The sequence below is a fragment of the Pistacia vera genome, unplaced genomic scaffold (assembly GCF_008641045.1).
Source record: "Pistacia vera cultivar Batoury unplaced genomic scaffold, PisVer_v2 Contig751, whole genome shotgun sequence".
Lineage (NCBI taxonomy): Eukaryota > Viridiplantae > Streptophyta > Magnoliopsida > Sapindales > Anacardiaceae > Pistacia > Pistacia vera.
In genome coordinates this window covers 69,277-88,163 of record NW_022196614.1, presented here as the reverse complement: position 1 = coordinate 88,163, position 18,887 = coordinate 69,277, and the positions used below count along the sequence as shown (strand labels likewise).

General features: G+C 32.6%; 2 protein-coding genes across 2 annotated transcripts; both read left to right on the top strand.

The window, feature by feature from the left end:
• The first annotated feature begins 101 nt into the window (after positions 1–101).
• On the top strand, positions 102–1,229 carry LOC116115699 (transmembrane protein 45B-like). Its single transcript, XM_031401820.1, has one exon. It carries the CDS (start codon positions 192–194, stop codon positions 1,032–1,034), a length of 843 nt encoding a protein of 280 aa, XP_031257680.1. The 5' UTR covers positions 102–191; the 3' UTR covers positions 1,035–1,229.
• An 8,481-nt stretch (positions 1,230–9,710) lies between these two features.
• Positions 9,711–17,940, top strand: LOC116115695 (protein LONG AFTER FAR-RED 3). Its single transcript, XM_031401818.1, has 15 exons — positions 9,711–9,884; positions 9,958–10,112; positions 10,966–11,067; positions 12,035–12,104; positions 12,718–12,824; positions 12,918–13,041; positions 14,013–14,207; positions 14,593–14,678; positions 15,296–15,403; positions 16,322–16,417; positions 16,534–16,632; positions 16,704–16,778; positions 17,116–17,247; positions 17,340–17,455; positions 17,766–17,940. Exons 1-15 carry the CDS (start codon positions 9,809–9,811, stop codon positions 17,938–17,940), a joined length of 1,716 nt encoding a protein of 571 aa, XP_031257678.1. The 5' UTR covers positions 9,711–9,808.
• The last annotated feature ends 947 nt before the right edge of the window (positions 17,941–18,887 follow it).

The window sequence follows — 18,887 nt, the reverse complement described above, 5'->3', positions numbered from 1 at the left end:
TTTTAGGAGATTTTTGATAGTTTATCCAAAAAATAAATAAGACATGCCACTCATAGAACTTTCAAAACCTTATATAAGCCACGCTTAAATCCCCAAATTAATTTGTTCACCATTTCTCTCGGAAACAAACACTAATTCCCCCTCTTGGTTCAAAGAGAAAAATAAAACAATTTGGTTTCAATTACTAAATTATGGGTTCTTTAATAGGACATGTAGTACCAGGATTTGCCTTCTTGTTACTTGGCTTGTGGCATCTTTTTAACCACATCAAGCTCCATTCCCTCCACCCCAAATCCTACAAATCAACCACATGGTTTCCCTCTCCAAAAATAAAATACCTAGAGCTCTTCTTCATCATGCTAGGAAGCTCAATCTCCATTGCCATGGAACTCGTCATAGGTCCAAGAAAACACCATCCCTTCGACTCCGATGGAACCATTCCTTCAAACCATCTTCACAACTTTGAACATGCAACAATATCACTCACTTTCTTCACCTATGCAGCTTTCACCATTCTTCTAGACAGAAATTGCTGCAAATCTCAACATGCCCTAGCACATTTCCTTGGAGCCATCGCCTTCACCGAAGAATTTCTTCTATTTCATCTTCATTCAACCGATCACATGGGCCTTGAAGGCCATTACCATTTTCTTTTACAACTCATCATCCTTGTTTCTTTAACCACAACCATATTGGGAATTTGCCTCCCCAAAAGCTTCATGGTGAGTTTTGTTAGGTCAGCTAGTATCTTTTTCCAAGGAGTTTGGCTTATTATGATTGGCTTGATGCTTTGGAATCCTAAATACATACCAAAAGGCTGCTTTTTACACTATGAGGAAGGTCACCAAGTCGTTAGATGCCACAAAGAGGAGGCTTTACACAGAGCTAAGTCGCTTGTAAACATTGAATTCAGCTGGGTTTTAGTTGGAATCACAATTTTTTTAGTCTTTTTATACGTAGTTTTAGAAAAACATTATGGTGAACAGGTTGAATACGGAAAAGTGAGTGGAAAAGATGAATATTCTGATGATTAATACGAGCCACAAGAGGAAGCAAAAGCTGGTATTACAAAGAGTTTTATTGGTTTTGCATCAATTGACATTGAAAGATAGAGAATTGGTGAAATCCCATATGCCACTTTATTTTATTTTTATTATTTTTTTATATTGATAGCTTTTGGTTGCATTACTCTTTTAGTATTCAGTATCTGTATTGTATTTGTTTGATTTTCAGTTTTAATAAAAAACTTTTATAAGGTTGATATTATTATTATTATTATTATTATTATTATTATTTGTATAGAAAAGAGTTAGTAAGAGCAATAAAGCTATTTTATAATTAGTTTCTTGAGAGAAATTTACACGAGACAGTCTCATTACATCACTTGGCTAACATGGTGAGAGTGTACAATAAAATAAAGATATAATTTTGAAAACTCCCCTTTATGATGGTGGTTATTGATAAATGATAATAAGTACTCATAAATTATGATAATGGGTGGATAAAAAAGAAAATTTTATTAAATGTATAATAACAAATGTCATTATATTATTGGACGATCCTACTACCAACAGTTCAATGAAGTAAGGTGGTGAGATTATCCAATCTCCTCGGTACCTCAACTTCTAGTAACACATCTTCTAGTGTTCCAATAATTTCTTCTATTTTATGAAATTCTTTGATCATTTTGCTTGCAAATGATTACTTTATTCAACTTATTTAAATTGAGTCTATGAGATGCTTGGGTATATGATATTGATTTAATTAATATGCAAAAAGGATAGACTTTTTTTTTTTTGATAGACTTTTTTTTTTTTTTTTTTTTTTTTTTTTTTTTTTAATAATGTAGCTTATTTCCAAAAAATAACATGATTCTTGTAAATCCAGAAAGTATAGGTTATTTTGTTTCCCTCAAGAAATTAAGGTAGCTGCTTCTGCCCCTTGCCTTAACATAATAAATATTATATCTTATCATTTTGAAATACTTTTTATTAAAATCTGTTTTTTTTTCATCTATAAAGGTTTTTAAAAGTTTTCAAGGAGTAACGTGAATGGTTAGGTGAATAATGAACAAAGAAGATCGATAGAATTCTATAGGCGGGAAAACATAAAAAATCAACTATACTTATTTTAAGGTTTTGAAAAATAAAAAATAAATATATTTTTCAGATTTACGTAAAGGAAAAAAATAAAAAAAATGTTAAATATATTCATTACAATTAAATAATTCAATTCTTGAATAATTCGTGTACATATTATCATGATAATTGAGCCTTTGATATGAAAATAATGCATGAAATATCAAACAATTTAACAAATCATGCATAATATGTGAATATATGAAAAACTATTATTAATGTGTATATATTAAGAATTAGATGGATGGTTAGTTGAAAAACATTAACAATGGGAGGAAACTGAACAGCGAAATATGAGATATAATGGAGTTGATTCAATGATGGTGGAGAGCCAACTTAACCGTATTAAAAAGTCTAATTTATTTTCACTCCCAACACTTAATTCTCAATGTAAAGGTTGCATTCTACTGGATGTTCATCTATATTATCACAATATCAATTTTAGATTGAGAATGTACTGTATAATGTTCGGTACTTTTTACTGCTATGCAACGGAAACATAAACTCTAATGCTAGCTATTGAATATAATAATAACAAGTAATAAAGCATAAATAAATAACTAAAATTAAATGTAGAAATAAAAAATACCAAGAATTAACGAGATTCGGTATTGAAACCTACGTTCTCGGCACTGCAAAAGAAAACTCCACTATCTCTAAAATATTACAAACTTTTGGGCAATACAACAAATACCCAAAACAAAGGAGAAATACAACAAAACTTACAAACTAAAGGGTCCTTAAAGAAAGAACCCTAAACAAAAGAAGTATAATGGAATTATAACTTGGGATACAATTAACATTGATTTAGGTCCTTATATATAGGTCTCAAAAGTTTCCCACTTTTCATTCCTTTTCAATGTGGGACAAACTAACTCATTTTGGCCTATTACATATAAGTCTATAAACCTTTCTTCATTATCATTTCTACCCCATATGATTTTTCTAAAAGCTATTTTTCAAACTTTACAGTGTCCACAGTTATGCGAATAATGCAGAACAAAAAATCATCGGCCATTGTTGTAACTGTGTGAACAAGGCGGCATTGGTAGGAGCAATTGCATTTGATTATAATTTTGATTTGACTAGCTTGAAGGAGGAAAGCCGATTAGAAATTTTTTATATCATTGTAACATAATAATAAGTACAATTGCTATCAATCTCTCCCCATTCTTAATTTAAATTTAAATTTTGTTAGTTTTAACTACCAACGCCATAAGGTGACCCTTAACAAATAATAGGGGTTATAACAATTTTCTCCTCAACGTTTGAGGAAATTAAACACATCCAAAGGTTTTGGATGATAACAAAATATGATTACTTTACTATAGAACCTTTGGTCCAATTATAAGCAATAAATTTAATTAAATCCAAAACTAAAAATTAAATAATATAAAATGGGAGAGTGAAGTATAGTAAGATTAAGAATACTAAAGTCTTTTTCAATACAAAGTCTTAGATTCTTCAATTTTATATATGTTTAAAATAAAAATTGAAGAAATAAAAACCGAAAGAATATATAATTAGGCCAAGGATATTATAATCTTTATATGGTAAAATAATCAATTTTTTGGGTATATTTGTTACTGCCCGAAAATATTGGGTGTGTTTAATTTTCCTCAAACCTTGAAGAGGAAATTGTTATAACCAGTGCATTTAAATCGTATAATATTTTATTATAGGGGTATATTATATTAACGAAAAGAAAAATCACATTAAATATTATTGAAAATATCTAGAAATGTGTTTGGTTGGTTCGAATAAATTGGTGAATAATATTTTTGGTTGAGAGGATAAATGAGTAGATATATTATATAGATGACTAAATTGCCCTTCTTTTTTAAAATTAATATAATAGTATTTATTATTTTTTTTGATTAATTTTTTTAACCCCCTATATTTGAAATTTTGCTAAAAAACCCAATCATATAAAACTTTAATTTATAGCAAAATCACCTACACCCACCCTAAGCCACTGCCGACTGTCATCGACAGTTGACAAAATGATGCATGACTGGTCGTATATGGCCAATTGTGCATCTACAAAGCCAAAAATGGCCATATCACAAATCCACGGTCCGAAAATGGCCAGATCTATGGCCATTTCATGACCAAAGATGTGGCTATGAAACGACCACAAATCTGGCCATGAAAAGGCTAGATCTTTGGCTGTGTTATTTCATGACCATATCTGGCCGTTTCCAAATCCATGGCTAGAAAAAGCCTTACCAGTGCACGATGAGCCAAATCCCGTCGGTCGTGCACCATTACAACGACTGACGCTGATGGCCAGTGGTAGTGAGTCATGGCCGGCGGTGATCTTGGGTGGTTGAGGGTATTTTGTTAACTTTTAAACTTTTTTGTGGCATGAGTGTTTTAACTAATTTCTGAAATATAAGGGGATTGGGTAATTGTTATTTGACAGATATTTGAGGGTAATTATGTCTGAAATAGTTTTTAATTAAGAGTAAAATAGATAGAAAAATCATATTAGCTCGACAATATTTTAATAATACCCACAAGTAAGGTAATAAGATTACCCTCCACATTACCAACAGTAAACACTATTTACAATAAAAATTCTCACAATATTTTATTACTTGCAAACCAAACACAGAAAATGTTACCAAAACAAACTAATATTTCCCGGTTATCTTATTTAACCCTATCCAAACGGCCCAAAGCAATCAGTTCATCACCTCAAATTTTTAATCATCTGCAATTGAAAGTTGATTTGAAAAAGTGTGTTCAAAGGGGCGGGTTAATCTTCATTACTGCTTATCCAGCTCCACTATGAACCTTTACACTCTCATCCCTGCCACAATTTTTCTTGCTCTTTCACTTCTCCTTCTTCCTCTTCTCAACAACTGTGAGTACAACTTTCAATAACACTCAATACCCATTTTATTATTTTAAAAATTACAGTCGACCATTGTTGTAACTGTATGAACAAGACAACATTGGTAGAAGCAATTGTATTTGATTATAATTTTGACTTGATAGCTTGAGATGAACGAGGAAAGCCGATTAGAAATTTTTATATCTTGTAATACAGTTGCTATCAATCTCCCATTCTTAATTAAAATTAATTTTTTTTGTTGTTTAACTACTAACGCCATAAGGTGACCCTCAAAAAACTAATAGGGGTTTTAACAATTTTCCTCAAGGTTTGAGGAAAATAAACACACCAGGGTTTTGGTGATACAAATCACTGCAAATTGATTACTTTATATAGTACCTTTGGTCTAGTAAGCAATAAATTAATTAAATCCAAAACTAAAAATTAAATAATATAAAATGGGAGGTGAACTATTGTAAGATTAAGAATACTAAAGTCTTTTTCGATTTTATTTCTTCAATTTTATATATGTTTAAAATAAAATTTGAAGAAATTAAAAACTGAAAAGAATATATAATATAATCTTATTTTTAAATATTAATAAATTTCAAATTTTTTTTATATTTTTAATTTTAGAAATAGTTTTTAAATATTAATTGAAACTATTTCCGCAAATAATTTAAGCAATAAGTGAGCAATTAAAACTCCATAATATTTGATTATACTAACTTTTCAGCTGTGTATAATATGTTATGGTGAAATCCGCTTTTATGAGTTGAACCAAACCCATCTAACTCATTTAAAGGCAATTTTAACATGTTAAACCTTCAATATGGGATGAAAATTGAGGTTAAGGTTTGGGAAAAATGGATATATATATATATATATATAGTATAATATTGTAATTAAATATATAATATAAGGGTAAATTAGTAAAATTAATACTAAAATTTTTGGGGACGGGCCGGGCTGGGCCTAAAGATATACCTATGCTCGGCCCGTACACGAGGTCGGGCCTTAAAATCAAGCCCAAGCCCGCCAACCTCGGGTAAAGCCCGTCCCGCTAGGTACCCAAAAATGTCAGGCCCATTGCCATCTCTATGTCACACCCTTGATTTTAGGCTAAGAATCTGTTTCCACTTTCTCTGCTTGATCTAAGGGATTTGCTTGATTTTTGGTTGCTTCTATTATATGCCCCCGCAAGATAGAGCTGCCATAAGCTAAACCTATCTTGTTTCTCAGCATTTCTGTTCTTTGACGTGAAAGTGCTTTTGTCAGAAGGTCGGCTAACTAGTCTTGTGTGTTCACATGGTGAACATTGAGAATTCCATGTTGGACCATGTCCCGCACAAAATGAAGATCAATCTAAATGTGTTTCATTTTTGAGTGTTGTAGGGGATTGAAACTAAGGTGCGTGGCCCCCAAACTATCACATAGCAGTTTAGGTTTGTTGGGCATTGGAAGACCGAGTTCTTTGAATAGGGAAAGTAACCACACAGTTTTTGAAGCTGCATTTGCTGAGGCTCTGTATTCAGCTTCAATGGATGATCGTGCTACTGCTCTTTGCTTCTTTGAACTCCAAGAAAATGGGTTTGCACCAAGAAAGCTTATATATGCTAAAGTGGAGGTTCGATCATCTAAGTTTTTCGTTTATTTGAGCAGTAATGTTGAGTGCAATGAGGGGAATATCTGTGGAAGGTGGTGGGGGTGGAGATCGGATTGTGGGTGTTTTCAAAGGTGGGGATGGAGTTCTCGTGGGAGGGTGACTCTCTCCTGATACCATGATGAAGTTTGAGAATTCTCACAATTGTATTACTGCTCAACTTTCAGAATTTTACACACACTAGTTACAGTCGTATATCACATAATAAATACAAATTTTCAAAAGCTATTCTAAGTAAGAATCCTAGAATAAATGCTAGTTGTTATAGAGAAATAAATGCAATATTTGATTACTGTCACACCCTTGATTTTAGGCTAAGAATCTGTTTCCACTTTCTCTGCTTGATCTGAGGGATTTGCTTGATTTTTGGTTGCTTCCGTTATAATCTTCTAGTGTTCCAATAATTTCTTCTATTTTATCAAATTCTTTTATCATTTTGCTTGCAAATGATTACTTTATTCAACTTATTTAAATCGAGTCTATGAGATGCATGGGTATATGATATTGATTTAATTAATATGCAAAAAGGATAGAATCTATTACGCATTCACAGACTTTTTTTTATTTTTAAATAATGTAGCTTTCCAAAAAATACCATGAATTCTTGTAAATCCAGAAAGTATAGGTATATTTGTTTCTCCTTCAAGAAATTAAGGTAGCTGCTTCTGCCACCTTGCCTTAAACTAAAATAAATATTATATATTATCATTTTGAAAATACTTTTATATTTTTATATTAAAATCTGTTTTTTTTCATCTATAAAGGTTTTTAAAAGTCTTCAAGGAGTAACGTGAATGGTTAGGTGAACAATGAACAAAGAAAGATAGATAGAATTCTATGAGGCCGGAAAAACATATAAAATAAAATACTTATTTTAAGGTTTTGAAAAATAAAAAATAAACATATTTTTCAGATTTACGTAAAGGAAAAAAAAATAAAAAATGTTAAATATATTCATTACAATTAAATAATTCAATTCTTTAATAATTCCTGTACATATTATCATGATAATTGAGCTTTTGATATGAAAATAATGCATGAAATATCAAACATTTTAACAAATCATGCATAATATGTGAATATATTAAAAACTATTATTAATGTGTATATATTAAGAATTAGATGGATGGTTAGTTGAAAAACATTAACAATGGCCTAAGTTGAAAATTTGAGATATTGGAGGAAACTGAACAGCGAAATATGAGATATAATGGAGTTGATTCAATGAAGGTGGAGAGCCAACTTAACCGTATTAAAAAGTCTAATTTATTTTCAATTAAACACTTAATTCTCAATGTCAAGGTTGCATTCCTATTGGATGTTCATCTATATTATCTCTATATCAATTTTAGATTGAGAATTTATTGTATAATGTTTGGTATTTTTTACAGTGTCCATAGCTGTGCCAATAATGCAGAACAAAAAATCATCGACCATTGTTGTAACTGTATGAACAAGACAACATTGGTAGAAGCAATTGTATTTGATTATAATTTTGACTTGATTAGCTTGAGATGAACGAGGAAAGCCGATTAGAAATTTTTTATATCATTGTAATACAGTTGCTATCAATCTCTCCCCATTCTTAATTAAAATTAATTTTTTGTTTGTTTTAACTACTAACGCCATTAAGTGACCCTAACAAATATAGGGGTTTAAAAATTTTCTCCTCAAAGTTTGAGGAAATAAACACACCAAGGTTTGGATGATAACAAAACATGGATTACTTTACTATAGAACCTTTGGTCCAATTTAAGCAATAAATTAATTAAATCCAAAACTAAAAAAAATAATATAAAATGGGGAGAGTACATATGTAAGATTAAGAATACTAAAGTCTTTTTCTCAGTTTTATTTCTTCAATTTTATATATGTTTAAAATAAAAATTGAAGAGAAAAAAAAACCGAAAGAATATAATTAGGCCAAGGTTTATAATCTTTATATGGTAAAATAATCAATTTTTTGGGTATATTTGTTACTGCCCGAAAATATTGGGTGTGTTAATTTTCCTCAAACCTTGAAGAGGAAATGATATAACAGTGCATTTAAATCGTATAATATTTATTATAGGGGTATATTATATTAACGAAAAGAAAATCACATAAATATTATTGAAAATATCTAGAAATGTGTTTGGTTGGTTCGAATAAATTGTGGTGAATAATATTTTTGGTTGAGAGGATAAATGAGTAGATATATTATTAGATGACTAAATTGCCCTTCTTTTTTTAAAATTAATATAATAGTATTTATTATTTTTTTTGATTAATTTTTTAACCCCCTATTTTGAAATTTTGCTAAAAAACCCAATCATATAAAACTTTAATTTATAGCAAAATCACCTACACCCACCCTAAGCCACTGCCGACTGTCATCGACAGTTGACAAAATGATGCAGATGGTCGTATATGGCCAATTGTGCATCTACAAAGCCAAAAATGGCCATATCACACAAATCCACGGTCCGAAAATGGCAGATCTATGGCCATTTCTGACCAAAGATGTGGCTATGAAACGACCCACAAATCTGGCCATGAAAAGGCTAGATCTTTGGCTGTGTTATTTCAGACCATATCTGGCCGTTTCCAAATCATGGCTAGAAAAAGCCTTACCAGTGCACGATGAGCCAAATCCGTCGGTCGTGCACCATTACAACGACTGACGCTGATGGCCAGTGGTAGTGAGTCATGGCCGGCGGTGATCTTGGGTGGTTGAGGGTATTTGTAACTTTTAAACTTTTTTGTGGCATGAGTGTTTTAACTAATTTCTGAAATATAAGGGGATTGGGTAATTGTTATTTGACAGATATTGAGGGGTAATTATGTTGAATAGTTTTTAATTAAGAGTAAAATAGAAGGAAAAATCAGATTAGCTCGAAATATCTTTAAGAATACCCACAAGTAAGGTAATAAGATTACCCTCCACATTACCAACAGTAAACACTATTTACAATAAAAATTCTCACAATATTTTATTACTTGCAAACCAAACACAGAAAATGTTACCAAAACAAACTAATATTTCCCGGTTATCTTATTTAACCCTATCCAAACGGCCCAAAGCAATCAGTTCATCACCTCAAATTTTTAATCATCTGCAATTGAAAGTTGATTTGAAAAAGTGTCAAAGAGGCGGTTAATCTCCATTACTGCTTATCCGACTCCACTATGAACCTTTACACTCTCATCCCTGCCACAATTTTTCTTGCTCTTTCACTTCTCCTTCTTCCTCTTCTCAACAACTGTGAGTACAACTTTCAAAAACAGTCAATACCCATTTTATTATTTTTAATTTAATTATTCATCTGGGTTTGTAGATTGGTTGAGTTTGACTCCATCAACACCCTCAGTAGCAGATTTAATACTAAGAAATGGAGTTATATTCACCAGCGATGAGTCTCTTCCGTTTGCCGACTCTATGGCCATCTTAAACGGCAGGATTCTCCGCGTTGGGAACTATTCTTCCATCCAGGTTCTCCATTTCATATTCATACTTCTTTTTTAGTGAAGATTAAGTAGAAACCTCTGTTGAGTTCAGGGGCTTAGCCAGGATTTTACTTTAACCTGGGCTGAACTAAATTTAATTTTAGCAAAATGATTATGGATAGTACTAGATATAACTTTACAGTTTAATGAAGTACACTATATATATATATATATATTAAACATGCTTAAAAATATATATATATATATATATTAAACATGCTTAAAAACCAATTTTAATGGAGTGTTGCATGGTGAATTTAGTTAATTTAACAATGTTTCATAGGGTGAATCTGAGTTAATTTCTGTAATGTTAAAATAATAATAAAATCTATCGAATGAAATGATGATTTGTAATACAAAATAAGGATTGTAAAGAAATTTGAGAAAATAAATCAGTATAATTTTTTTTAAATTAAAAAAATAAGAGTTTTTAATATTTTTTTTTTCGGGGAGGGCTACCGGTGCTACAGCCCAAGCAAGCCCTCTCGTAGTTACGCCCCTGGTTGAGTTTATCCGAAGTTTCATAAAATTTGTCAAATATATTCATATTGATGATCACATTGGATGATTAATGGGGACCCTTGGACTTTATAAGCAGGATGAGTCAGTCTGATTAATGGACTAGTCTTTTGGATTGATGTCATTTACTCAAATGTAATTAGGCTAATTATTACAAATCACTAATATTCTCTCCAAAGGTGTGTTATATTTTTGGTCCTGAAAGTCTTACAGTAATGAGAAATTAATCCGTCTGCCTAATTTGTTAGTCTTTTATGTTTTTGCCTATATTTGAAATGGGTTATGAGTAAAATTTATCCATGTGGCAATGTACCGTGCAGGAATTGGCTGGAGATGGGACAAAAGAGTTGAATCTTGAAGGAAAATTTGTGGTTCCAGGATTTATTGATTCCCATGTCCATTTGATTTGGGGAGGGCTGCAGGTTTAGTTACAAACTTGTTTTATCAGCAGTTTATTTTTTCTCAACTTTATGTTATCCGATTTTGTAGAGATTTTCAATGTGTACTCTGCTGTTATTCTTTCAACTTTTATTTTGACTAACTGGACATTTATTAGTTGAGGATCCAAGTCTAGTGAAAAAATATGTTGAGATTTACAAATATATGCATGGTTACGGCTGTGAAATTTTTTTCTTAATGACTTTTACTTGGTCCTTGTATTCTAGTCAATGTATGACTAACTTGTATGCAGACAGGAGCAAGATAAGTGAAGGTGAGAGTAAGGGGCTGAAACATTATAAGAATTTTAGTTGGCATGTATTAGGATTGAGTTGAATTCTTTCGGCAACTCATTTTTTTGTTTTTTTTTGCCGAAAGTTTCCTATATAATCAACTAATCTAGTTTTATTACTGCATCAGCCTGTCATAAAAATTCTTAGGGACAATTAGGAGTAGACAACCGCAACAGACACAAACATTACGGGTATTGGTCCTTGTGTGGTTTCTGGGTCCTGGTATGTGGGAAGCATGGATATAGCTTAAATGATATTGACCAAAGTTTTTGTTACTTCTCAAGACTGAAAAGTGAAGTAATATGCTTAATCTAATTTGTAATTAGTAACAATGGCATTTGAAACCCGATTAACTTGGGCCTAATTTGGTGTCTCATTATGTGCCCGCAACTGCAAGGCTTTAGTTTGGGCCTACATTGTGATATATAGTTTCCCTATTAGATAAACTAGTGCATCATGATTGCATGTGAGAGGGTGTACATTGATCGATATTTTGGAGTTCCCCGTACCACTGTTCTTAATTCTTCATTCAAATTTTTTAAAGCTACAAATCATTTATGGAATGAACTCTTTGTTTCAGTTACTCTTGGTCCTATTGTGTGCTTTTGTTGTCGTTATCCGTGTGTATTGAGTTGGGATTTTGCCGATTGAAAAACAGATGGCACAAGTGGAACTGCATGGTGTAAATTGTAAGGATGAATTTGTGAGAAGAGTCAAAGCAGTGAGAAGTAACTCCTCGAGCTCTGTTGTTCTAAAATTACAGGTTTTAGCTTATTAATTCACATTAACTATGCAATGACCATCTTTCCAGTATACTGGAGTAGACATGTGCTAATATTCTTGTTCAAATGACGTCTCTTTGTTCTGTCTGACTATAGCAAGTAGTAAGTTTGAATCTTAAGTTTTTAACACAGGCTTTCCCCCTATGACTTCTAAACCTGATTTCTCTTACATAAGGAACTCTAAAGTAGTTGAACACTCAACTGAGCAATGTTGTTTTTGCTCAATTGAGTGTTCAACTTTACAAAATTTTGATTTAGTAGTTTACAAAGGATTGGCGGTTCGGTTTCATGTCAATTTTGTCATATATGCTTTGGAAGGTTAGCTGGTTTAGTTATAAAACTTCAAATCAATGCTGCCATGGTAACATAAATATTCATCACTTGGTATTTGGAAATATTCAGTCCATTAATCATAATTTTGGTTGTGATGAGTGAAATCCTATTAATTATGAACAGAATCTTGAGTTACAATGGTTCAATAAAATTTTTTCAGATTATTTTGTTTTTAATGCATAGTATCATGTCGTTGGAGGTGAAATCTTTTAATAAACATTTTCAGATTTAAAAAAAGGTTCCTGGATTCTGGGTGGTGGATGGAACAATGACCTTTGGGGAGGAGACTTGCCAATGACATCTTGGATTGATGATATTACACCTGACAATCCTGTAAGAGGTCATAACTTAGTTGTAGTCACAACTTTTATACACATAAGAATTCAAAATGTTGAGTTCTTAGTCCAAGATATCTTCTTCTTGTAGGTTTGGTTATCAAGGATGGATGGTCATATGGGCTTGGCAAATTCAGTTGCCCTACAGATGGCTGGGATTACTAATTTATCGGAAGATCCTGCTGGTGGAACTATTATGAGGACATCTAGTGGAGGTAAATTGAGATTTGTTTTTGTGTGAAATATTTAGATTCACGAATATAGGAAATTGGAATATGTTTGTGATTTCATAATTTAATTTTTTGATTGAAAACCACAGACAAATAGGCTTTCTTTCCTTCCTGTTTGTCAAAGTTCATTTATCCAAGTAAAAAAGTTTTATCTAAGGCATGCCCAAGAATCAAGCAGTATATCTCTCCATAGCTTGTAAAGCATAATTCATGAGACACTGGATTTGAAAAAAGGAAAACAAACTGAAGAATTGGCAATGTAAAGCAACATTGCCATCGTTAATAAACGAAAGAAATTTTTGATAGAGTTGGATGATGTGTTTTTGATAGTCTTAGGTGGATAACTCCAAGAGTTGTTTCAACTAAGAGGTCAAGAATTTAAATCCCCTTGGGACCACCCACTTGGGATATTGTATCTCAAAAGTTTCATGGCTACCAACATTGTAGGGTTTGGAAATAGCCCCTAGCTTGGATCTGGGCGAACTGTAGGGTGAGGGAATTCTAGGTATCAGATGGAAAAAATAGTCTTTATGTGAATGTAGAAAATTTTTAAACATACTTTTGTAAACTCTTATAAACTAAAGCAGGTAACATAAGCTGCCTTTCTGTAAAAAACACCTACTTGACCATGCGCAATAGTTTTGAGGTCGCCTTTCAGTTGTTTAGATTTTGAGAACAAAAAAGTCAAAACAGTATATTAAACATAGAGCTGAGCATAGTAGAGTCCTGAGATGCAGCCAGACGTTTATTTGTGTGCATAAGTTGTATCATGTGATTTTTGTAGTTGGATTATTAGTTGTACAAAGTCTATTATCAATCAAGTCTCTTAAATCCTTGTAGTTTGGGAATGCATGTAATATCTGCATATGAATTTGATTTTGCTAAAGTATCTTTATACTTAAAGTTAATTGCACATTGTGAGTCACTTTTATTACATCAACATATTCCTCATGCAGAACCTACTGGATTGCTAGTTGATGCTGCAATGAAACTCATTCTTCCCTGGATTCCCGAGGTCTCTGTAGATGAAAGGAGGGAAGCCTTATTTAGAGCTAGCAAACATGCTCTGATGAGGGGTGTGACGACTGTTGTTGATATTGGAAGATATCTCCCTGGGGCATCATTGCAGCAACCTTGGGATGATTTTTCAGGTTCTTGCAATTCATAAGATAAGAGTTTATTGTAATAACTGCCAAGCCATAGTAATCTAGTTGATATGAATTGGGTTTTCTTAAGGATCTGTATTGTGTGTGCTTTGACAAATATTCAATAAACCCATGCAAATGCTACGGAAAGCTCATTGACTTGTTTCATATGCAATGCACAACATAATGAAAAATATTAATTCAGGGGACGAAAAACTGCACCCCTTGGTTATCTATTTTCATCAAACAACTATTTGAGTTGATCTGGTAGTTGAAGACATTATTTATTTATTTTCTTATATATCCTTAATGCAATCCTTTAGCAGAGTGATATTACCTTCTAGAGTATAAAGTGATGTTCCTTTTTTTTTCCCCCCTCTGATTTTAACAGATGTCTATCAATGGGCTGTTTCTTCAGAGAAGATGAGGATCAGGGTTTGCTTATTTTTTCCAATACAGACATGGTCGCGTTTAGCTGTATGACTTCTTGAAAATTTGTGAGATATGGCCTCATTGTTTTATTTTTCTAATTGTGTCCAAGCAGTAGTGGTTTGATTATATTTGTTCATATGTTTTTCCTAATCAAGCAGATGATGGAATTCATTTCAATTAGAAAATTAAACATAATCTTTGACAAGCCTGGCATTCAATTGCCATCATAACACGGTCGTATACACCTCTTTTATACTTGATTATATTAATCTAAAAACAAAATCATAATTTTTAGATTAAGTAGAGTTATGTTTTAGTTTGATGCATATTTTTGGTAGTGAGCTATTTTTTCTGCTTAATGGAAGCATCAATTTAACTTTCTCCCATCTTATGTTTCAGTATGCCAAGAAATAATGAATTGTTAAGTACTTTTCTACAATCTTAATTTCCATCACATCTTGATTTACCATTCTCTGTTTGAAACCCATTTCTATTGCTATCTCATTTCCGGCATCAGAGAGTTTTGGCATTACTTATTTTCCTGTCATTTCCACCTGAGGTCGCTCACTAGATTTGTCAAGCTAACCTTCTTTTTTTTTTTTTTTTTGTTTTTCCTCTTTTCGTATTATTTATCATTACTTGGATATCTCTTTACCTGACAGGATCTTATCAACAAAACAGGCCATGCCCAAAGCGATTGGGTTTACTTGGGTGGCGTCAAGGCTTTTGTTGATGGTTCATTAGGTTCTAATAGTGCACTCTTTCATGAGGTGAGGTTTTTGTTTGTCCATTGAAGTGTTTTGTAATTTGGATAAATATGGATTCCATTTTCAAGGTCACATTCTTTTGTTCTATGAACCTTTCTTATTTACCTTTTATAGACCAATTTATAGTTTAGAATAAACTTTTTGAAGTTAAAGCATCAATCAAGAGAGCTTTCTATCTCAAAAATATTTAGAGGCTAAGAACTAGTAGAGGGTAAGAATAGATTGTTTACATTAAAAGCATCAATAATGTTTAATCTCATCACTTTAGCTCTGTGCTTAAATATTCAAAAAAAGAAAGTTGGGATAAATGTTGGAAATGGAAAATATAAAATAATGCATATTCCATTCCTTTACATTGTCATTAATCTTGGGCTGTCAGTTAGAGGCATTTGGCATTCCAGAAAAGGTGAAATTATGCTGTGGTGTTTCAGCACGAGTGTTCAATTGTAAGGGAAGTCTTAATAACCAGCGACTTATTCATATATACAGAATAGAAATGGTATCGCCTATTGGAAGCCAGGCGGAAGGAAATGATAAGAAAGAGATATAAATCATCTTTAATTTCTAAACAAAATCTGCTTCTGAGCCTTTTAAAACTTTAAAGTAATGATCCAACTTTCTCAGGAGAAATAGAAGTTCTTGAATCAAGTGATACGTCTATTTATGCTCTTCATGTCATTGACCAAGGTCTGAATGACTCCTCAAATACCCTTGCTAATGCAGGGTGTAGATGAGTAGATTGCTATGGAATTTTATTTGCCTGAGGTTTGTCTTAGAGACTGGTTTCAAAATTGGAATGATATAATAATGAAACACTACTGTAGATTGTGATGCAGATGCTATACTGTGTGAATTATTAGCACATCAGATGGTTATGCATATATGTTAGTCAAATCAACATGAGTCTTTTGAATTCTGTAGCCATATGCTGATGAGCCTGATAATTATGGCCTACAAATTATGGATCCTGAAAGTCTTCTTAACATGACCTTGGCATCGGATAAATCTGGTCTTCAGGTATTTCTTTGTCTTTTCTAGAGATCCCTATGCAGAACACATGACCACATACATGGGAGTCAATGGTATTCACAAATCAATAACCTTTTTTTTTTTTTTTTTTTAAACTGTTTCAGGTTGCCATTCATGCCATAGGTGATAAAGCAAATGATTTAATTCTGGACATGTATAAATCAGTTGCTGCAACAACTGGAAAGAGGGATCGAAGATTTAGGGTAATTTTGTTGCTTGCTTGGTGGTGAATATTTGTGTCATTGTTTCTCATGACTGGAACAATTTCTTTCAGATTGAGCATGCACAGCATTTGGCTCCTGGTGCAGCTGCCCGATTTGGTGACCAAGGGGTTGTTGCTTCAGTACAGGTTTTTCAACTACCTTTTAGGCTGTCAAATATTAGTGGCTTGCTAGTAAGGGATAGCTTGCAGATATTGTTCTCTGCATATTTTAAAATTGGTTGATGTTCACCTTTGCACCATATATCATTAATACACTGCTGATGGCACTTCGTGGCTTCATTTCTTTCTTGTTTCCATCCTTTATATGCTCTTACCATGTAGATTTCTGTAGTGATGCTACCCACTTTCATAGACAAATTATCTTTTACTGGATGAACTTTTTTCTGGCTCCACCTTATGATTGCGAACTCTGAAATTATTTAATTATGACACTGTTTGAGTTAGATTATCCTTTTTGTAACAGCCACAGCACCTCTTAGATGATGCGGATTCTGCAATAAAAAAGCTGGGGATGGATAGGGCTCATAAAGCATCTTATCTGTTTGGATCACTTTTGGCTGGCAATGCTCAGTTGGCACTAGGATCTGACTGGCCAGTATGTATAATGGTTCACATTAATACTTGTGTTCAACCTTTGAGTTTGATATTAAAACATTGCTAAATCTCACATCGCTAATGTTATTTCAGGTTGTCGACATCAATCCGTTAGGTGCTATCAAGACAGCAATGAAAAGAATACCTCCTGGTTGGGACGACGCTTGGATTCCATCAGAGCGAATTTCATTGATCGACTCATTGATAGCGTAAGCAATTTTGAAATGCTTGTTATTCTCTTGTACTCATGTATAAGGAAATTTATACTTTTTGACTGGCTTGGATTTTTTCTGAGATGAGACACTTTGCATAGTACCATCATCATTTGATTTAAACATGCAAATATTTTTGAGCCATGCCATCTTTTTTGGATTGAGTGGATATATTTGTTGTATGCTCTAATTTTCTCTCTTTTACAGCTACTTAACCGTTTCCCTATCCTCTATGTATGATCTCATGCTTTCTGTTATTTATTAATCGAACTCTCAAACTGGAATACCAACACTTCCTCCGTGGCAGGCATACTAGTTCAGCTGCTCGTGGATGCTTTCTTGAAAATTATTTAGGATCATTGTCTCCTGGGAAACTGGCAGATTTTGTCATATTGTCGACTTCTTCATGGGAGGACTTTGCAGCAGAAGGGACTGCATCTGTCGAGGCAACATACGTCTCCGGTATGCAGGCATATCCTTAGAAGCTTAAATTTGTTCCAAATACCGGTACAATCAGAGACAGAATAAGCTTCAGTGGCATCAACGAACAAGGTATCAAGCTGCCTCTCCCATAATAACTAAAACAAAACTGCTGTAAATTACCCAGATGTAGTATGAAAAATTTGTAGAGTTTATTTCTTGATTATCCGAAGGCGATTGTAATAATATTCACTATTGTATATTAAATTATTTTCCGCCTTTTTGCTTCAGTACTTGTTTTTAGGAACACTGATTCTAATTATTTGTTGGAGATGATATTTCTTTTTATTAGACATTGTTCTATTCTAGGGGTTTATAAAATTTGGGCATGCTGCTGAATTATTTTTCGTGGAGATTTCTAAGACTTGTTTAATTTAGAATGATCTATTATCTTATTAGTATTTAAGTTTTTTTTTTATGTTTTTTAGGACCCTTTATAAATCAAAAGTTTTTCTTATTTGATTCTCTGTTTTAAAACCCAAACCGGACTGGCCGGTCAGACCGGGACCCAGCAGTCTCTCCGGTCCGGTTCAGTTTCAGGGGGCTTTTTATTATATTTCAAATTTGTAGGGACTAATTGAAGTTTAGGGAGTGTTTTGTAATGTTTCAAAACTTTAGGGACTAGTAAGGTATTTAAAAATAAATTAAATTCCAGAGACTAATTTGAAATTTATTAGGGGTAATATACTAAAATTTAAGGGACTAACTTGTGATTTTTTTTTTAAATGTTTTTATTGCTGATGTTATCGGTCCAATCGACCAGTTCAACTGGTTGGATTGGTCGACCTGTGACTTAGTCACCTTGTCGGGTCTCACAAGAAGTAGGTTTTAAAATAATGATTTGATTAAGAAACTCTCTCAAAATATGATAATTATATGCATTCATCAAGAGAATCAACAAGTTTTGCTTTTTCCAATCAAAGTTTTTCACTAATAGCTGTAGCTTCTT

Excerpts from the sequence above, each read along its gene's own strand:
- LOC116115699 (XM_031401820.1), top strand. The coding sequence starts at position 192 with ATGGGTTCTTTAATAGGACATGTAGTACCAGGATTTGCCTTCTTGTTA.
- LOC116115695 (XM_031401818.1), top strand. The coding sequence starts at position 9,809 with ATGAACCTTTACACTCTCATCCCTGCCACAATTTTTCTTGCTCTTTCA. Across the intron at positions 9,885-9,957 it reads TCTTCCTCTTCTCAACAACT|ATTGGTTGAGTTTGACTCCA; the intron begins GTGAGTACAACT and ends CTGGGTTTGTAG. Across the intron at positions 13,042-14,012 it reads TATGAGGACATCTAGTGGAG|AACCTACTGGATTGCTAGTT; the intron begins GTAAATTGAGAT and ends TTCCTCATGCAG.